Source organism: Macaca nemestrina, chromosome 15 (assembly GCF_043159975.1).
Source record: "Macaca nemestrina isolate mMacNem1 chromosome 15, mMacNem.hap1, whole genome shotgun sequence".
Classification (NCBI taxonomy): domain Eukaryota; kingdom Metazoa; phylum Chordata; class Mammalia; order Primates; family Cercopithecidae; genus Macaca; species Macaca nemestrina.
Genome location: NC_092139.1, coordinates 90,200,607 through 90,220,723, shown reverse-complemented (window position 1 = coordinate 90,220,723; position 20,117 = coordinate 90,200,607). Strand labels below are relative to the sequence as shown.

General features: G+C 39.4%; 1 protein-coding gene across 6 annotated transcripts in view; it reads right to left on the bottom strand.

The window, feature by feature from the left end:
- The window catches only part of LOC105498490 (sperm antigen with calponin homology and coiled-coil domains 1 like), a 160,733-nt gene that overhangs the window by 40,781 nt on the left and 99,835 nt on the right, over positions 1-20,117 (bottom strand). For all 6 annotated transcript variants that reach the window (XR_011613941.1, XM_011770637.2, XM_011770640.3 and 3 more), the window contains one exon: positions 19,318-19,420. Coding sequence is in view for 5 of the 6 variants with exons in the window: in XM_011770637.2 (XP_011768939.2) it covers positions 19,318-19,420 (103 nt within the window). In the remaining variant the exon portion in view is untranslated. The remainder of the gene's footprint in view (positions 1-19,317; positions 19,421-20,117) is intronic.

Below are 20,117 nucleotides of genomic sequence, written 5' to 3'. Positions count from 1 at the left end.
ATGATTCTGCTTTTAGCAAAATAATTAAGCAGCTCTTGAAAATGTTACTTATCTGATTTCTGTATCTCAGCATTACTCAAAATAAAAATACCTACTTATTGGAAGCTTACTGAAGAGTCTGGGACACTGCCGTGGAGGCTGGATAGCTCCGTGGAAAGAGCCAGCGGCTGGGAGCTTGGAGATCCAATTGTATGGTCTTAGGCAAGCATGGCCCCTTTCTGATTTGCAGATGTGAAATGGAAGCCCTAGGTTTGTGATTCCTAGGGGCTGTCTGAAGTCTGACTTCCTCTAACTTCTGAGAATGCAATGTGGGTGCTGATTCACATGAAGTACTTCACATTTTATCTAAGGAAATGCATCCTGAGACAATTATCTTAAAGCTAACCAAGAGCATTGGCAAACAAACCATTTTATTACATTCAGCAGGTTTTCTCCATGTCATTAGTGGGAGTTAAATGGAAAAAGAATGAAAGAAAAAGGAACAAAACCTTGAGCTAAAGGGAAGACAAACCTCTGGAGTTCCATTCAAACTGCTCAGGCCTGCCCACCTCCACCACCTCCAGTAGCTCATCTAGCTGGTGAAGTAACAAGAGGTACATCCAAGCTACTGCTGTTGCTGCCAACAGACCATGCCTCCGCCAGGGTGCCATTCCTAATTATCTTTTCAAATCCAAATGTACTGGTCCTGAATGCAGCTCTGAAAGATGCTCACAGTGAGGGAGTGAAATGAACATTTAAGGACTGGTACTGTATGTGAGGCCTCCACTCCTTCCCCTGTTTAGGAAGATCTAATTTGTGTCAGCCAGGGGAGAGAAGCCTTGACTGAGTAGTCCCATCTACCACACACAAAATACACTGATCAAACTCATTTATGGTAATGGCACTTAGCAACTGATTTTAAAAATTACAGCCCTGAAATTTCTGGAAATAGATATTAATAGTAACTATCAAGATCATGTTTAAACAGAATGCAGTAAGTACACTGTGATTCTGGGAAAACTTTGTTTCCCAGCTGCTATGTTTGACATTAAAAGGAATGCCCTGAAAACAGGAAAGAGTTCCTTTACTTCACTGGGACAGAAAAGCCTTCACTTAACTTCTGCTGTGTGCAGTAAAGAACACAGGCCTGGCTCGGCAGGGTGGCTCACACCTGTAATCCCAGCACTTTGGGAGGCCAAGGCAGGCGGATCACGAGGTCAGGAGATTGAGACCATCCTTGCTAACAGGGTGAAACCCTGTCTCTACTAAAAATACAAAAAATTAGCCGGGCGTGGTGGCACGCGCCTGTAGTCCCAGCTACTTGGGAGGCTGAGGCAGGAGAATCGCTTGAACCCAGGAGGCAGAGGTTGCAGTGAGCCGAGAAAGCTCCACTTCGGTCTGGGTGACAGAGCAAGACTCTGACTCAAAAAAAAAAAAAAAGCCAAACAAAAAAAAACCCCAAAAAACACACGCCCAAGAAGAGCCCTGAGATACAAGCTGTTTCTATTCCCTGGTGGCTCCAAGAAATGTGAAGCTCTTGGTCAACGGTTGAGCCTTCTGGATGAAGATATCTTGTCATCAGGAAAGAAAATGATTAGACTCCAGGAGTTTTTATTGCTTCACTGTGGAGAACTTATGAATAGACACAGTCCACATAAAGAATGGGTGGGACGGCAAGGCTGGCCATTCTTGTTCCCCTTTGTTCAAGTATTTTTAACCCCTGGAACACAGTGATATTTACAAACAATAAGATCTTTCTGTATACTTAGTTTCCATGCATGTGACAATGTAAAATGAAAAGATTTAGACTTTCAACCTAGATTTGATTCAGATCAAAAGTCTTATCTACTGCCAGCACCTTTTTTTATTTTTTAACTCTGGGAAGTCATTCCTATGACCTAAGATTCCAGTTACAGAAGAGGAAATTAAACTAAGCTCTACTTGGACTATGAGGAATTCCTAATGCATTATTTTAATGGCATTCTGTCTACTGGCAGAACTCCCAGCTTTCTCTAACCTTTCTCATCCCACCCACCCCTAGCCCAGTCCTAACTGATCATGAAGAGAGGATGCTAGGAAGGTGGAAGGGTGAGAAAAGGAAGAGTGGCATTCTGGAATGTTTTCCAGCGAGGAAACTAAAGCCCTCTTTTTTTTTTTTTTAAAGGGGGGGTAGGGGATGAGTAGAAATAACATTCCCCCTCAAGGCTGGACACATAAGGGAAAGAGGGATCACAAGTGAAAAGGAAGCATCTCTATTCCCTTGTCTTTTCCAGTATGTAGTGTCTAGGAAGCATCAGAAGAAACTTGTGCTTTCAGGCCCAATCTCTTCAGGTCAGGAAAGTCACCTTTCTCTAAGAATCTACTCAACCCATAGGCTTTGAAATGGTGGGAATGAGTAGTGGCCTAAGAGAGTGTGAGTAACACCAAGTACCAATCTCATGCCTGCTCTCTGTGCAGGTAGCAAGCACCATACTTAATACTTCATACCATTTATAAAGAGCATTTCCTTTTTCTCCTATTTGTCTCCTATTTGTACTATTACAAAGGAAGCTGTGAAGGACTGAGCTATTTTTATCTGTTCACTAGTTCTTACTCTATTGATTCTTCAATCTAGGGGGACACACAATTCTGGGAGAATAAAGGTAAGTACTTCTTTTCCTTGCTTAGGAAAGAGGGTGAGGAAAATAAGAAAGAATCCCAAAATGACACATGCTAGGAAATGTCTGGCTGTGGTAGAGCGAAGAGGCAGATAGATCCTTTCCCTAAAAAAAAAAAAACCCAACCCCCCTCCCAAAACACAAATATAAACCTGGACAAAAGTGTCACAAATTACCATTTTAGGGCAAATCAATCAAAGGTAAACAACAAACTAAGAAGTATTATTGGTCAGACACAGTGGCTCACATCTGTAATCAGCACTTTGGAGGGCCGAGGCGGGTGGATCACCTGAGGTCGAGTTTGAGACCACCCTGGCCAACATGGTGAAACCCTGTCTCTACTAAAAATACAAACATTAGCTGGGCATGGTGGCGTGCACCTGTAATCCCAGCTACTTGGGAGGCTGAGGCAGGAGAACTGCTTGAACCCAGGAAGTGGAGGTTGCAGTGAGCCGAGATGGTGATCACGCCACTGCACTCCAGCCTGGGCGACACAGCAAAACTCTTGTCTCCCAAAAAAAAAAAAAAAAAAAAAAAGTATTATTCATGAACTGGGCTCAGTGGCTCATGCCTATAATTCCAGCATTTTGGGAGGCTGAGGTGGGAGGACCAAATGAAGCCAGGAGTTTAAACCCAACCTGGGTAACACATCAAGACTCTACAATTAAAAAACTAAAAAAATTAGCTGGGTGTGATGGCATATGCCTGCAGTCATAGTTATTTGGGGAGGCAGAGGTGGGAGGATGACTTGCACCCAGGAATTGGAGGCTACAGTGAGCTATGACTATGCCACTGCACTACAGCCTGAGCAGCAGAGCAGTGAGACCTTGTCTCTTGAGAAACAAAAAGGCCAAGCATGGTGCTCACGTCTGTAATCTCAGCACTTTCGGAGGCTAAGACAGGAGGAATGCTTGAGCCCAGGAGATTGAGACCAGCCTGGGAAATACAGTAAGGCCCCACCTCTACAAAAAATTCAAAAATTAACCAGGCGTACTGACACGCACCTGTGGTCCCAGCTACTTGGGTGGCTGAGGTGAGAGGACTGCTCAAGCCTGGCAGGTTAAGGCTGCAGTGAGCTGTGACTGTACTACTGCATTCTAGCCTGGTGACATGGTGAGACTCTGTCTCAAAAAAACAAAACAAACAAAACTTCTACACAAGTGTTCACAGTAGCATTATTTTTAATAGGTCAAAGCCCAAAGTGGAAATGTCCATCAGCTGATCAACAAAACGTGGTATATATCCACACAATAAAATATCATTCAGCTGGCCGGGCGCAGTGGCTCATGCCTGTAATCCCAGCACTTTGGGAGGCTGAGGTGGGTGGATTACCCAAGGTCAGGAGTTCGAGACCAGCCTGGCCAACATGGTGAAACCCTGTCTCTACTGAAAATACAAAAAAATTAGCCGGGTGTGGTGGCAGGCGCCTGTAATCCCAGCTACTCGGGAGGCTGAAGCAGGAGAATCGCTTGAACCCAGGAGGCGAAGGTTGCAGTGAGCCAAGATCGCGCCATTGGCTCTCCAGCCTGGGTGATAAGAGTGAAACTCTGTCCCCCCCGCCGCCAAAAAAAAAATCAGTTATAGAAAAGAGTGAAGTACTAACACATGCCACGTGGAAGAACCTCAAAAATATGGTACATGAAAGACTCCAATGACAAAAGACCACAAATGATTCCAGTTATGTGAAATGTCTGGGACAGGCAAACCCATGGTGGCTGCCTAGGGCTGTGAGGTGGTGAGAATATTCTAAAATTTATTGTGATGATGGTTATACAACTAATTATGTGCATATACTAAAAATCACTGAACTGTCCAACTTGGTGAGTTGTATGGTATGGGAGTTACAAAAAAAATAACACAACTAAATCTGAGAAACTCAACTCTCAGAAAATAACTTTATAAGACATCTGTGGTAGGCCCATAAGCTGTTGATGTCTTAATCTCTGGAACCTATGAACATGTTTATTTACATGGCAAGAGAGTTTGCAGATGTGATTAAAAATTTTCAGGAGAGGAAGATGAGGCTGAATTGTCCAGGTGGACCCAATCAAATCACACAAGGCCTTAAAAGCAGATAACCTATGGTCAGAGTGATGCAATGTGATGACTTGACCAGTTGTTGTTGGCTTTGAAGATGGAGGAAGGGGTCACAAGCCAAGAAACATGGTTGCCTCTATAAGCTGGAAAAGGCAAGGAAATAGATTCTCCCCTAAAGCCTTGAGAAAAGAATCTGCTGACACCTTGATTTTAGTCCAGTAAGAGCCATGTTGGACTTCTAACCAACACAACTCTAAAGATGAAAAATATGTGTTGTTTTAGCTACTACATTTGTAGTAATTTCAATAGTAATAGAAAACGAATACAGTATTAGAAATTATTTGTTTTATATAGAAAAGAAAATGAAGTCTAATGAATCTTAACAAATCATCTGGAATAAATGAAGAAGTATAAAATACCAGAAACATGTGACATAAAAACCTCAAAACCACAGATAATTGGGGAGACAACATTCCTGACAATACCCAAAAAATTTTTTCCCTTAATTTTTGCTCAGTATACACGAAGTACCCAAATGATAAGCAAAGCTAAAAGAATTTTCACAAAGTGAATATACCATGTAGCCACCTCCCCCAAATCAAGATACAGAATGTAATCAGAATCCCAGAAAGGATCCCTCGATTTCCCTAAAGATAACCACTATTCTGACATCATAATAGATTAATCTCACCATTGTTTTGGTTTCATTTAAATGGAATCATAGTTTAGACTCCTGTGCATCTGGCTGCTTCTGCTCAATATTACATGTGTGAGATTCATCCATGCTGCTGTATGTTGCAACAGTTTGTTCTTTTTTTTTTGGCTTGTTTTGTAGTACCTTATATATCACAATTCATTTATCCATTCATGTCTTGATGATTATTTGGGTTGTTTCCAGCTTTTGATTCTTATGGAGACTATTCAACTTCAGCAGATACTGCCAAAGTTTTCCAAACTGGCTAGAACAGTTTAGAGCCCTATCAGCAGGGTGCAAGTGTTCTTGTTTCTCTGCTTCCTTGTCAACACTTGGTATTATCAGCTTTTTAAATCAGGCATTCTATGTCTAATCTGCTGCAGGCATAGCAAAGCCTAGCTATAATTTATTTTTAAAATGCTAACAAAAATTTGATCCTGAGGGCCAGGTGCAGTGGCTCACGCCTGTAATCCCAGCACTTTCGGAGGCCGAGGCGGGCATATCATGAGGTCAGGAGATAAAGACCATCCTGGCTAACATGGTAAACCCAGTCTCTACTAAAAATACAAAAAAAAAAATTAGCTGGGAATGGTGGTGGGTGCCTGTAGTCCCAGCTACTTGGAAGGCTGAGGCAGGAGAATGGCATGAATCCAGAAGGCGGAGCTTGCAGTAAGCCAAGATAGCGCCAATGCATTCCAGCCTGGGCAACAGAGCGAGACTCCATCTCCAAAAAAAAAAAAAAAAACAAAAAAAAAACAACTAGATCCTGAAATTTTTTTGCTTCCTATTCTCATATTTTACATGCATCTTTGTTAGTATTTCTTATATCATACTCATGTCTGGAAATAGAATTTTATTTCTTTCTTTCCAATTGTTATTCCTCTGACCTCTCTTTCTGCCTTACTGCCCTGATTAGAACTTTATTTTTTAATTTTTTGTAGAGACGGGGGTCTCACTATGTTGCCCAGGCAAGTCTCAAACTCTTGGCATCAAGGGATCCTCCTGCCTCAGGCTCCCAATAGAGCTTTACATATAACACTGAATAGAAGCGATGAGAGCAGGGTCTTGTCTCTTTCCTCATCTCTGGAAGAAAGCTTTCAATAAGTCACCATTAAGCTTAATGTTCACTATAAATATTATTTTTTGTAGATGCCCTTTATCATCTTTTAAAAAGTCCCTTTATTCCCAGTTTGTTAGAAATTTTTCTGTGGGGCCTTTTTTTTTTTTTTGGAAACGAATAAACAGGACTTAAATTTTATCAAATGCTTTTGTTCATTTGATTAGATCACATTTTCCCCTCCATTTTGATAACTTACTCTGAAGGACTTTAATTCACTGAAATCTTTTGAGAGTGCATGTGGCCAATTTTGATGAATATACTGTGGCCAGTTAGAAGGAATGTGCAATCCACTGTTGTCTGGTGCAGTGTTTTATAGATCAGTCAGGACAAAGTAGTTAATAGCATTACTTACATCTTCTATAGCTCTACTAAATTTCATTTGCTTTTTCTATTAGTTAATGAGAGAAGTGTGTTAAAATCTCCAAATATGCCTATTGCGCCTTTTAGTTCTATCAGTTTTCCTTTATATTCTCTGGGGCTATGTTACCTGATACATAGGAATTTATGATGTGCTCTAAGTGCCTATAAAGTCTTACTGGGCAGCATGAAGTCTTCCAATGTTGTTTTCTAAGAGTGCCTTGGCTATTGTTGTTGTTTTAATCCTTTGTCATTACCGACAATCTCTATCTCTAGTAATATTTCTTTCTGAGAAATGATGCTTTGAAATTAGTATAGCTCTTCCAGCAGTCCTTTGGTTAGTGCTTGCATAGTACATCTTTTCCAACTCTTTTACTTTCAGTCTTTCCATTTAAAGTGAGTCTCTTGTACACAAATCATGGTTGGGTCTATTGTTTTTAATCTGAAAATCTTTGTCTTTTAACTGGAATATTCAGCCTATTTACCTATAATGTGATTTTTACATATTTGGGTTTACATCTATTACTGTAGCCTTAGTTCTTTGTTCCTTTTCTCTCCTTTCCTGCCTTATTTTGGATGAATCAAGTATTAATATTCCATTTATCTTCTATTAGCCTCTTATTTTCCATTCTTTTATTACTTTAATTGTTAATATGTGATGTTAAATATTATAGTAGCCACAATGAAAAAGTCAAAACTATATATAAATATATTTTATCAAATATATTAAAATATGATCATTTTGACATGTAATCAGTATTTTTTAAATGAGGTATTTTACATTCTTTTTTTCTATATTAAGTCTTCTAAGTCTTCAAAATCTAGTGTTTTATAATCACAGCACATCTCAATTCAGAATAGCCACATTTTAAGTTCTCAAAAACTCCATGCAGCCAATGTCAACTGTAGTAGAGTGTAGCCCTAGAGATTTACAGTGTGCAGCCCTTCACTTATGCAGTCTATGACAAATTAATTTCCTAACCTTCTGAACAATTCAAAGACCTTGCAACACCTTAATTACATTTACTGTCCCCCTCCTAACTTTTGAACCATTTTATCTTAAATTTTCAACCTACATATATCTTTAAACAAGATATTTTTATTACGCTGCAGTCAATATTCATATATATTTACCTTCACATTTACTCTTCCACTGTTCTTTATTCCTTCCTGAAATTTTGTTTCCCTATGGGATTATTTTCTTTCTGCTACAAGAACTTCCTTTTTCTTTCAGAATGGGCCTGACAAATCCTCTTTTTGTTATCTATTGAGAAATCGGCTGTCAATCTTATTATTCCTCTTAACCTAGTATCTTTTTTCTCTAGCAATGAAAGATTTTTTTCACTGTCCTTGACTTTTAGCACTTTATTGTGACACTCCTAGCCCTCTCTTTTCTCTTAGTATAATCCAACTGTATGTGTCTTAACCCTTCTATTATGTCCCTTGTCTCCATTACACTATGTTTTTTTGATCCTTTCATTTCTCGGTGCTTCACTGTGGATATTTCTTACTGATCAATCCTCTAATTCACAAATCTTCTCTGTGTTGAGTAGTTGTGAAACACATGTATGGGAGTTCCTAACTCAAGCTAATGTATTTTTTGGTCCTAAAATTTTCACTTGGCCAGGCGCGGTGGCTCACGCCTGTAATCCCAGCACTTTGGGAGGCCCAGGTGGGCAGATCACCTGAGGTCAGGAGTTAAGAGACCAGCCTGGCCAACATGGCAAAACCTCATCTCAACTAAAAATACAAAAAAAAAAAAATTAGCCAGGCATAGTGGTGGGTGCCTGTAATCCCAGCTACTCAGGAGGCTAAGGCAGGAGAATCACTTGAACCTGGGCGGCGGAGGTTGCAATGAGCCGAGATCGCACCATTGTACTCAGGCAACAAGAACAAAACTCTGTCTCAAAAAATAAAATCAAAAAATAAAATAAAATTTTCATTTGATTCTATTTTACAGATTCCAGTTCTCCGGTAAAACTCTCTCTCTTCATCTGTTTCCTTAAACTCATAAATTGGTTATTTAAAAAACCTATCTAAGAGTTTCAATATCTGGATCACCTCTTCTTTTCCTGTTACTCATTCTTTCTCTTGATTTTCATTCATTTGATCCTGCTTATTGGCATGCCTGGTATTTTTATTAATTAATTAATTATAGAGACAGGGTCTCACTATGTTGGCCAGGTTGGTCTTGAACTCTTGGCCTCTAGTAATCCTCCCACCTTGGCTTCCCAAAGTGCTAGGATTACAGGCATGAGCCACTGTGCCTGGTCATGCCTGGTATTTTGATGGAATGCAGGATACCATGTTTCAAAGAGTATAGAGGCTAAGTTTCTCCTGGCAGGTAACTAGAATAAGGGCTGATCACCTCATCCAATCAAAATTTTGAAGTTGGATTTCAAGCTGATACCTTCTGGTCAACCTTTATTTGTAGGACATAATTCTTTTGAGGTCTCAACCGAAGGCCTGGAATATTTCCCACTGCCATTCCTCTTTGGCTGGCCTTGAAATCTAATTTTTTTTGTCTACCTACTCCTATAAGAAGAAAAACTGTGCTTAAGTTTTTTAGGCTTTGGTAATAGCTCTCTACTGAATTTCTCCTTCTGAATTTGAAAAATACCTTAACAGCAAAAGCTAAGTCAAATGTTGAGTTAACTATCCTCTTTCTCTCTCTTTCTCTTTATTTTCCCAAAGAGATGGGGTCTCACTCTGTTGGTCCAGGCTGGAGTGCAGTGGTGTGATCAATGCTCATTGTAACCTTGAACTGCTGGGCTCAAGCAATCCTCCTGCCTCAGCCTCCTGAGTAGCTGGGACTATAGGCATGTGCCACCATGTTGGCTGAGTTCATTACTCTTTTTTTTTTTTTTGAGACGGAGTCTCGCTCTGTCGCCCAGGCTAGAGTGCAGTGGCGTGATCTCGGCTCACTGCAACCTCTGCCTCCAGGCTCACGCCATTCTCCTGCCTCAGCCTCCCAAATAGCTGGGACTACAGGCGCCCGCCACTATGCCCAGCTAATTTTTTGTATTTTTAGTAGAGATGGGGTTTCACTGTGTTAGCCAGGATGGTCTCGATCTCCTGACCTCGTGATCCGCCCACCTCGGCTTCTCAAAGTGCTGGGATTACAGGTGTGGGCCACCACACCCGGCCTCATTACTCTTGAGGTTGTCTTTTTCCTGGGATCTCGGACCCTCAACATCTTGGGTGCCTTAGAATCCCTCAATTCAAATTTTAGTCCTGCTACTCAGTGATTCTGAAAAAAACCCTGGACCACTGCTTTGTCTGGCCTCTATCCCATGTGAAGAGTTAGCCACCGCCCTAAGGGAAAAAAGCGGGGGTAAATATGGGCTCTGACTCAATAGAATTTTTCTCTACAATTTTGGCTCCTGCCAAATTTGACCTGGCTGCCTTGGTTACTCCCCAATGCCTTCAAAGATATTTATTTTTGTATTTTAAACAGTTTTTACAGTAGCCTCATCAGAGATTTGGTCTGATATTCTTTTATAACCATAAACAAAAGTTTTACTTTACTACATTTTAATTACTCATATTTTTTTTACTGACTAGTCTATAAACTTCCTGAGAATAGAAACTACTTGTTTTCCATAACTTCTGTTTAAACACTCAGCACACTACCTGACACAGAACTTACTATTTGATAAATTATTAGCTTTTTTTTTTTTTTGAGACAGAGTCTCACTCTGTTGCTCAGAGTGGAGTGCGGTGGCGTGATCTTGGCTCACTGCAAGCTCCGCCTCCTGGTTTTATGCCATTCTCCTGCCTCAGCCTCCTGAGTAGCTGGGACTATAGGTGCCTGCCACCATGCCCGGCTAATTTTTTGTATTTTTAGTAGAGATGGGGTTTCATTATCTTAGCCATGATGGTCTTGATCTCCTGAACTCGTGATACGCCTGCCTTGGCCTCCCAAAGTGCTGGGATTACAGGCATGAGCCACCGTGCCCGGCCAATTATTAGCTTTTATATTAGGAAAAAGAGCTTAGAATGCAAGTAAAGCATAACACATAAATATATGCCTGCTAAACCCATTCCAGCCCATTAATTCTTTTAATTCTACTTATCTCCAGTAAGAAATATCTAATCTTTTCTTCAGTGGCCCACATATTAATGAAGTACATCCCCCAATAAAACTGTATTCTCAATGTTAATCTGAGATTAAATTACTTCAGGCAGTACTAAAATATTTTGTTCATTTATTACAACTATTTTGTACTAGATTAAGTGATTTCATTATTCTTTAGATTTAACCAATCCATTTCTAGGTCTAGCATTTAATCAGAAAACAATGAGATTTTTCATTCAAAATAAAGGTCTCAAATCAACCTTTAGGGGCAGCTTGATTACATTCAGTTAGGGTTTTCCAGAGCAAGAAAACAGTGATGCAACACAAGCTCTTAGATATAAAATCTAAAACCAAAGAAAAGTTTACTGAAAGTATAAATAGTTTCCCTATTCCAGTTGGTTATTCTTGTATTATCAACCTTGTACCATCAACCCCTAAAGACAACAGCTAAAAAAATTAAAAGTGGTTGTCTCTGAACAGCAGAAATTTTAGAGATAAGGAAATAGGGAATTGGATTACCACTTCTCATGATAAGCTCTTAAAAATTATTAGAGTTAGTCCCATATTTAAATTAAAAACATAATTGTGTATAAACACAGGCACTGATTTTTAAAAAAGAGAAAAAAAAGAAAGAGGCAACCCTTAAAGCAATAATACTGAAAGCTGGTTACATAATGCCCTGGACTCACAAGATACCCTTGAGGCAGCCATTTATCCTTGTGGGGGTTTCAGTCCCAGATCTGTAAACCTGATAATAAACCAGAACGCCAAGACATTTTCAACATGAATATTCTACTATTCTAAAGCTTCAATGTATGATAAATGGCAGGGCACAAGTTAAAAGAGAAAAATGTATTTGTTAAATAAAAGCTAAACTCATCAGGGCTTGTTTTGTAATGGATGCTTAACGAAATTACAGTGATCAGCACAGTAATTTTAGGGTGACTCTTAAGAGAGTTAACGAAAGATGATATGGGTATTAGGGAATCTATCTCCGTTGATTAGACGGCTTCTTCAAAAAGCACGCACGTTCCAAGCATTAATGATCCATCTGGGGCCTCTGGGAGCAGTATGTGCTAAGTGTCACGTAACAGCTTCTGCTCTCATAAACCAGTCAAGTGTCACAACCTGCTCTTTTCTGCAGACTGTGAGTAGTGAGAGACCAAAGTACTGAACCAAAACTGCTGGCTCCAAAGGATGGGCATGATCGTCCATTTATAGCTAGACAGGGAAAGGGCACTGGCACTTCTTACACGATTTTTGACAAATTAAGAGCACTATTAGATATGGCTTTCAGTTTTAAAAGATTATGCATTTCAAACCAGGTGCAGTGGCTCATGCCTTTAATCCCAGCACTTTGGGAGACTGAGGAGGGCGGATCACTTGAGGTCAGGAGTTCGAGACCAGCCTGGCAAACATGGTGAAACCCCATCTATACTAAGAATACAAAAATTAACTGGGCATGGTGGCAGGCGCCTGTAATCCCAGTTACTGTGGAGACTGAGGCAGGAGAATTGCTTGAACCCAGGAGATGGAGGCTGCAGTGAGCCGAGATTGTGCCATTGCACTTCAGCCTGGGTGACAGAGTAAGACTCCATATCAAGAACAAACGAACAAACAAACAAACAAAAAGATTATGCATTTCAGGCTGTCCAATTTTAATTTACAGATCTTGAAATGAAAGAACCAGTATCCTCTTTGCTTCTAAAGGGAAGGAACAGATAGATATCTGTCTCACAGGAAACAAAAGCCAACTGCCTCCCACAAGTCATACATATGTGTCATCAAAGTGTCCATAGGAAGTAAGAAAGCAGAGAATTGGGTTTGTAGCAAAGACTGTCAAGTGTACAAAAAGAATTTTCCTTATGTATGAGGATATCCTATATCATATTTCCCCCCTGCATTTTAAGTACCAAATGGAAAAAACTTCAAATTATTAATTGATTTGTGTATATATATATTTCTGTATATATATTAAGGTAAATATAGAAGAATCCAAGAGGCATGGAATAATTGACTTAATGTTTGAATTATCTCCATTTAATCAACTTGATCCATGGGAAAGTTCTATAATCAAAGAGGGAGTAAAATTTTTTTTTTTCAGAGACAGGGTCTTGCTCTGTCATCCAGGCAGAAGTGCAGTGGCGCGATAATCGCTCACAGTAGCCTCAACTTCCTGGCTCAAGTAATCCCCCTGCCTCAGCCCTCCAAGTAGCTGGGATGAGGTGGAAGGATTGCTACCATGCCTGGTGATTTTTTTTTAAATTTTAGTAGAGAGAAGATCTCACTATGTTGCCCAGGCTGGTCTCAAAGCACAAGTGATCCTTCAAGGGGAAGTAATTTACAATGTTCTAAAATTACTTAAGTTATTGTCTGTCTAGCAAAATGTAAAACTTAGGTTATATGAAGACACCTAACAGCATGGAAGAAAATACAGACACACCTTAGATGGTACTTCATCTTCTTGTGCTTCATGGATACTGTGTTTTTTACAAATTGAAGGTTTGTGGCAACCCTGTATCAAATAAGTCTGTTGGTACCATTTTGCCAACAGTATGTGCTCACTTCAATGTCTCTGGGTCAAATTTGGTAATTCTTGCAATATTTTAAACTTTCTCATTATTATTATAACTGTTACCAGTGGTCTTTGATGTTACTATAGTAATTGTTTTCGGGTGCCATGAACTGTGCCCATATAAGACAGTGAACTTAATCTATAAAGTTCTGTGTGTTCTGAATGATCCACTGACTAGTTATTCTGTCTCTCTCCCTCTCTTTGGGCTTCCCTATTCCTTGAGACATAAAAATATTAAAATTAGGCCAATTAATAACCCTACAATGGCCTCTAAGTGTTCAAGTAAAAGGAAGACTTGCACATCTTTCACTTTAAATCAAAATCTAGAAATGCTTAAGCTAATTGAGAAAGGCATGGCAAAAGCCACATGGCTGAAAAGCTAGGCCTCTTGTGCCAGTTAGCCACATTGTGAATGCAGAGGAAAAGTTCTTGAAGGAAATTAAAAGTGCTACACCAGTGAATATACAAATGATAAGACAGCAAAACAGCCTTATTGATGATATGAAGAAAGTTTTCATGCTTTGAATGAAAGATCAAACGAGCTACAACATTCCCTTAAGCCAAATCTGAATCCACAGCAAGGCCCTAATTCTTCAATTCTATGAATGCTGAGATTAGTAACGAAGCTGCAGAAGAAGTTTGAAGCTAGCAGAGGTTGGCTCATGATATTGAAGGAAAGAAGCCATCTCCATAACATACAAGTGCAAGGTGAAGCAGCAAGTGCTGATACAGAAGCTGCAGAAAGCTACCCAGAAGATCTAGCTAAGATCACTGATGAAGGTGGCCACACTAAACGACAATTTTCAATGTGGATAAAACAACCTTCTATTAAAAGAAGATGACATCTGAAACTCTCATAGCTACAGAGGAGAAGTCAATGCTTGGCTTCGAAGCTTCAAAGGACAGGCTGTCTCTGTCGTTAGGGGCTAAGCAGCTGGTGACTTTAAGTGGAAGCTAATGCTCATTTACCAGTTCCACAATCCTAGGGCCCTTAAGAGTTACGCTACATCTACTCTGCCTGTGCTCTGTAAATGGAACAACAAAGCCTGGATGACAGCACATCTGCTGACAGCATAGTTTACTGAACATTTTAAGCCCACTGTTCCTTTCAAAATATTACTGCTCATTGACAATGTAACCAGTTAATCAGGAGCTCTAGCAATGATACAAGGAGATTCATGTTGTTTTCCTGTCTGCTAATACAACATCCATTCTGCCGCTCACAGATCAAGGAGTGGGTTTAAAATTAAAATGTTCAATAAACTATGGGGTCTTGCCTCTTCAAGCCAAGATCATGGACTTTAACCAAATGACAAAGGGGAAACAAATGAAGCAGCTTAAAGAGAAGTAACAAGATCAATTTCAAAAACACTTTGGTAGTAGGCTAGAAGATGGACAAGAAGATGAGAAAACTACTTATGTCCACGTAAAAATTTGTTGTACACAAATGTCTACAACAAACCAGGCAGGGTGGGATGTGCCTGTAGATCCAGTTATTTGGGAGGCTAAGGTGGGAAGATCACTTGAGACCAGCCTGGGAAACATAGTGAGACCTCATGTCAAAAAAAAAAAAAAAAAGGTTCATAACAGTGGCATATATAATAACTCCCCCAAAAGTATAAGCAACACAAACACCATCTTGAACAGAAGAATGGATAAATATGTGGCATATCCATACAATGGAATATTGTTTGGCCACAAAAAGGAATGAAGTACTAGTATATGCTACAGCATGGATGAACCTTAAAAACATGATGCTAAGTGAAAGAAGTCAGTCACAGAGGACCACATATTGTGTGATTCTATTTATAAGAAATGTCCATAATAAAGAAATCTACAGGACAGAAAGTAAATTAGTGGTTGCCTGTAGTAAATAGAGAATGACTGTTAATGGGTATAGGATTTCTTGATGGAGTGGTAAAAATATCCTAAAACTGGTTGTGGTAATGGTTATACAACTCTGAATACACTAAAAAAAAAACCCCACTGAAATGTACATTTTAAGTGGATGTGTATCTTGTGTGGCATATCTCAATAAAAAATGTTCTTTCTTAAAAAAAAAAAAACTAAGTGTGTAATTTTCATTTATGCTTCAGGTTTCAATTCTATAACCAACTTGAAACTGCCAGCATTCACGTTCCTGCCATTCAAAAAGCATGAGATTTTTCAGGCCTGAGTGTGGAAGTCTTTTTAGATTGAAGTTTTATGTTTGGCTTCTTTCATTTAGCATAAATTATTCAAAGTTCATCCAAGTTGCAGCACGTATCAAAACTTCAAATCCATGAACAAGGGATGTCTTTCCATTTATTTAGATTTTCTTTAATTTCTTTCAGCAATGTTTTGTATTTTTCAGTGTATTAGACTTGTGCCTCCTAATACCATATTATTAGAATAAAGGGAAAAAAACACATGATCATCTCACTAGACACTGTAAAAGCATTTGGTAAAATCCAGCAACCATTTATGACTTTAAAAAATTCAACAAACTAGGAATAAAAGGTAATTTTTTCAGTCTAAGAAAGGGTACCTATGAAAACCCACAGTTAGCTGGGCACAGTGGCTTATGCCTGTAATCCCAGCACTTTGGGAGGCTAAGGTGGGCAGATCACTTGAGGCCAGGAGTTCAAGACCAGCCTAGGCAATATGCAAAACTCCATCTTTAACTAATACAAAAACTAGCCAGGTGTAGTGGCACACACCTGTAATCCCAGCTACTTGGGAGGCTGAGACATGAGAATCACTTGAACCTGGGAGCAGAGGTTGCAGTAAGCCAGTAACACACCACTGCACTCCAGCCTGGGTGACAGAGTGAGACTGTCTCAAAAAGAAGAAAAACCCACAGCTTTAACACTATACTTAACAGTGAAGACTGAAAGCTTTCCCCTTAAGATCAGGAACAAGAAAGAATATTCTTTATCACCATTTCTATTCAACATTTTTCTGCAAGTTCTAGCTAAGACAGACAAGAAAAAAGAAAGAAAAGGCATCCAGATAGGAGAAGTAGTAAAATGATCTCTATTTGCAGATGATGTGATTTATATTTAGATTTTTTTTAAGAGATGGGGTCTCACTATGTTGCCCAGTCTGCGTTCAAACTTCTGGGCTCAAGTGGTCCTCCCACGTCGACATCTTGAGTAACTGGGACTACAGGTGTAGGCCATCACATCCAGTTTATATCTAGAAAACCTTTAAGAATTCACATAAAAACTTGGAACTAGTAAATCCAGAAAAGTTGCAAGATGAAAGATCAATATACAAAATTCACTTGCATTTACAGTAACAGTAAATTAAAACATTTCCATTTATAGCAGCATCAGAAAGAATAAACTATTTAGGAATAATAGTGAGCCGAGATCGCACCACTGCACTCCAGCCTGGAAAACAGAATGAGACTCTGTCTCTAAATCAATCAATCAATCAATCAGTCAATCCCTTTGAGAACTGCTTTCACTGCCTCCCATAAATTTTGGTATGCTGTGTTCATTTTTGTTCTCAGAGTATTTTCTAATTTCCCCTGTGATTAATTTTTTGACCCATTGGTTATTTAAAGTGTGTGCTTTAATTTTCACTTATTTTCCAATTTTCCTTCAGCTATTAATTTCTAATCTTTTATTGTGATCAGAAAAAAATGAAGAATATTTACATGCTTTCAATCTTTTTATTTATTTCATTTTGATCTTTGTAGAGATAGGGCCTCCCGAGGCTGCCCAGGCTGGTCTCAAACTACTGGGCTCAAGTGATCCTCTCACCTTGGTCTCCCAAAATACTGGGACTACAGGCACGAGCCACCGCATCTGGCCGATTTCAGTCTTTTTAAATTTAATGAGACTAGTTTTATAACCTAACACACGGCCTAACCTGCAATCTTCCATGTGCACCTGAGAGAAGAATGTGTATTCTACTATTATTGGGTGCAGTGTTGTATAATGTCTTTAGGTCTGCTTAGTACACAGTACTATTCAAGTCTTCTATTCCCTTGCTGGTTATCTATCTGGTCTTATCGCAATCATTTCTTTTTTTCCTTTTTGCAACAGAGTTTTATTATTGTGGTAAATAAACATAAATCATTTTAACCATCTTTAAGTATACGGTTCAGTGGCATTAAGTATATTCATATGATTGTGCTACCATCACCACCATCCATCTCCGGTACTTTTTTCATTTTGTAAAACTAAACTGTGTACCACCCCCTTTCTTTTTTCCCTCCCCCAGCCCCTGGCAACCATCATTCTACTTTTTGTCTCTATAAATATTACTAACTCTAGGTATTCCATATAATTGGAATAATGTAGTAGTAGTCCTTTTGTATATGGCTTGTTTCATTTAGCACAATGTCTTCAATGTGCATCTTGTTGTAGCATGTGTAAGAATGTCCTTCCTCTTTAAGGAAGAATGGTATTCCATTCTATCATATAACACAGGTTGTTGATCCATTCATCTATTGATGGACACTTGGGTTGCTTCCACTTTTTGGCTACTGTGAATAACACTGCCACAAAAATGGGTGTGCCTAAAATTTTTCTCCAAATCTCTGCTTTCAATTCTTTTGGGTGTACACCCAGAAGTGGAATTGCCAGATCATAGGGTAATTGTTTACTTTTTTGAGGAATTGCCATACTATTTTCCACAGCAGTTACAACATTTTATAGGTCCCCTCCAACAAGGCATAAGCCTACCCATTTCTCCGCATCTTTGCCAACACCACTTATCTACTTTGTTAGCCAGCGGAAACTGGCATGGAGATTCTTTTTTTAAAAATTATTTTCTCTTCTCTTTTTTACTTGCCACTGGCTTGAAGCTGAGACATGGAGAGTCTTAGTAAATCCTCAATGATTATCATGACTTTTCTGTACATCCACTGCAATATGCTTGGCTCTTTAATCTTAAATGAGTTGAGGATCATCACTTAAAGTAATGTACAAATTCACCCAAAAGGGACCTGTTAATGGCAGATCTTCTTAATTAATCTGTTCCTCTACTATGTTATTACCTCTTTTGCATGAAATTTGTATACAAATGTTGTAGCTACACCGTTTATGCCATTTTGGTGAGATGAGGTCTGATGTGAAGAGATCAGGAACACAGAACTCCATTCCCTTTTTGTGTTGTACTTCTGTGCATTTGTGCCAAAGTATGAAATGCAATCAAGAGCATCAGCTGCAAGCTGGGGAGAATCTCTGTAACTAATATTGTATGTGAGGACACTAGAAATCAAAATTGTATTTTTTAGCAGAATGGATGAATTCTACAGGTTTCTCCTTTGTATGGAGAATTAGAGTTCACTCTCCAAAGTTATATTTAATGTAACTTAAAAAAAGTATTTAACCTAGACTTAAATAAGAAAGTGCTACAACAGATGCGTAATACTGGAAGTACTGGGTGCTGTGGAAAGGTAACAAACTTACTTCATCCAAGTGATAGTCAAGTTACGGCTGGACTTTGAGAATGTGTTCCTAACATTTTGTATAGGACTCATCATTTCTTCTTGATCGGCTCACAGCAGCCTCTGCCTCCCAGGCTCAAGTGATCCTCCCACCTCAGCCTCTCAAGTAGCTGGGACTCCAGGCATATAACACCATGCCAGCTAATTATTATTTTTATTTTTGTAGAGACAGCGTTATGCCATGTTGCCCAGGCTTGAACCCCTGGGCACAACGGATCCACCCGCCTCAGCCTCCTAATGTGTTAGGATTATAGGTGTGATCCACCATGCCTGGTCAGGACTTACCATTTCTAATGTGTGACAGGTAGTAAGCTACGACACTCCAGCAGTTGATTTGGCAATTACTCTCACATGGGACAAAAGAATCATATGATTACCTGATAGCCTTCTGTTTTCTTCTGACACCACTTCAGCAAGGCGTTCCTCTTTGATCCTCCATATTCTCTGGCCAATGCTGAGAGAGGGTCTTTCCTTTCTTCTCTGAAAACAAGTAACCCAAAGTTGAAATATTTTTTGTTTGGGCACCACAATAAGAGAAAGTCTTAGTTTGCATTTTTAAACAGGAGAAATGTACATGGTAAGGCAATACAAAGGCAAGATATGTTTTTTCATACATTTGATTTTTAGTTTATGGCCCCATAGATGCACTATTGTCAGAATTCTCTGCTAACTGAAGAAAGGGACTCTATAATCATCACCCACATAGAAAGTGGCAAAGACAGTACAAAGTGCATTTAAAATTAATAAAATGCGCCGGGCACTGTGGCTCACGCCTATAATCCCAGCACTTTGGGAGCCTGAGGCAGAGAGATCACCTGAGGTCAGGAGTTCGAGATCAGCCTAGCCAACATGGTGAAACCCCATCTCTAATAAAAATATAAAAATTGGCTGGGCATGGTGGTGGGTGTCTGCAATCCCAGCTACTTGGGAGGGTGAGGCAGGAGAATCACTTGAAACCTTGAGATGTAGGTTGCAGTGAGCTGAGATTATGCCATTGCACTCCAGCCTGGGCAACAAGAGTGACACTGTCTCAAAAAATAATAAAATAACCATTTATGTCCTTTATCATCTCATCATTTTAAAAATTACTTATTGTAAAATATACAGGGTAAGGTTATGCAACGTGCAGGATTCTAAGGCATAACAGTTCTTGCCTTCAAGGGGTCTACAATGGGTG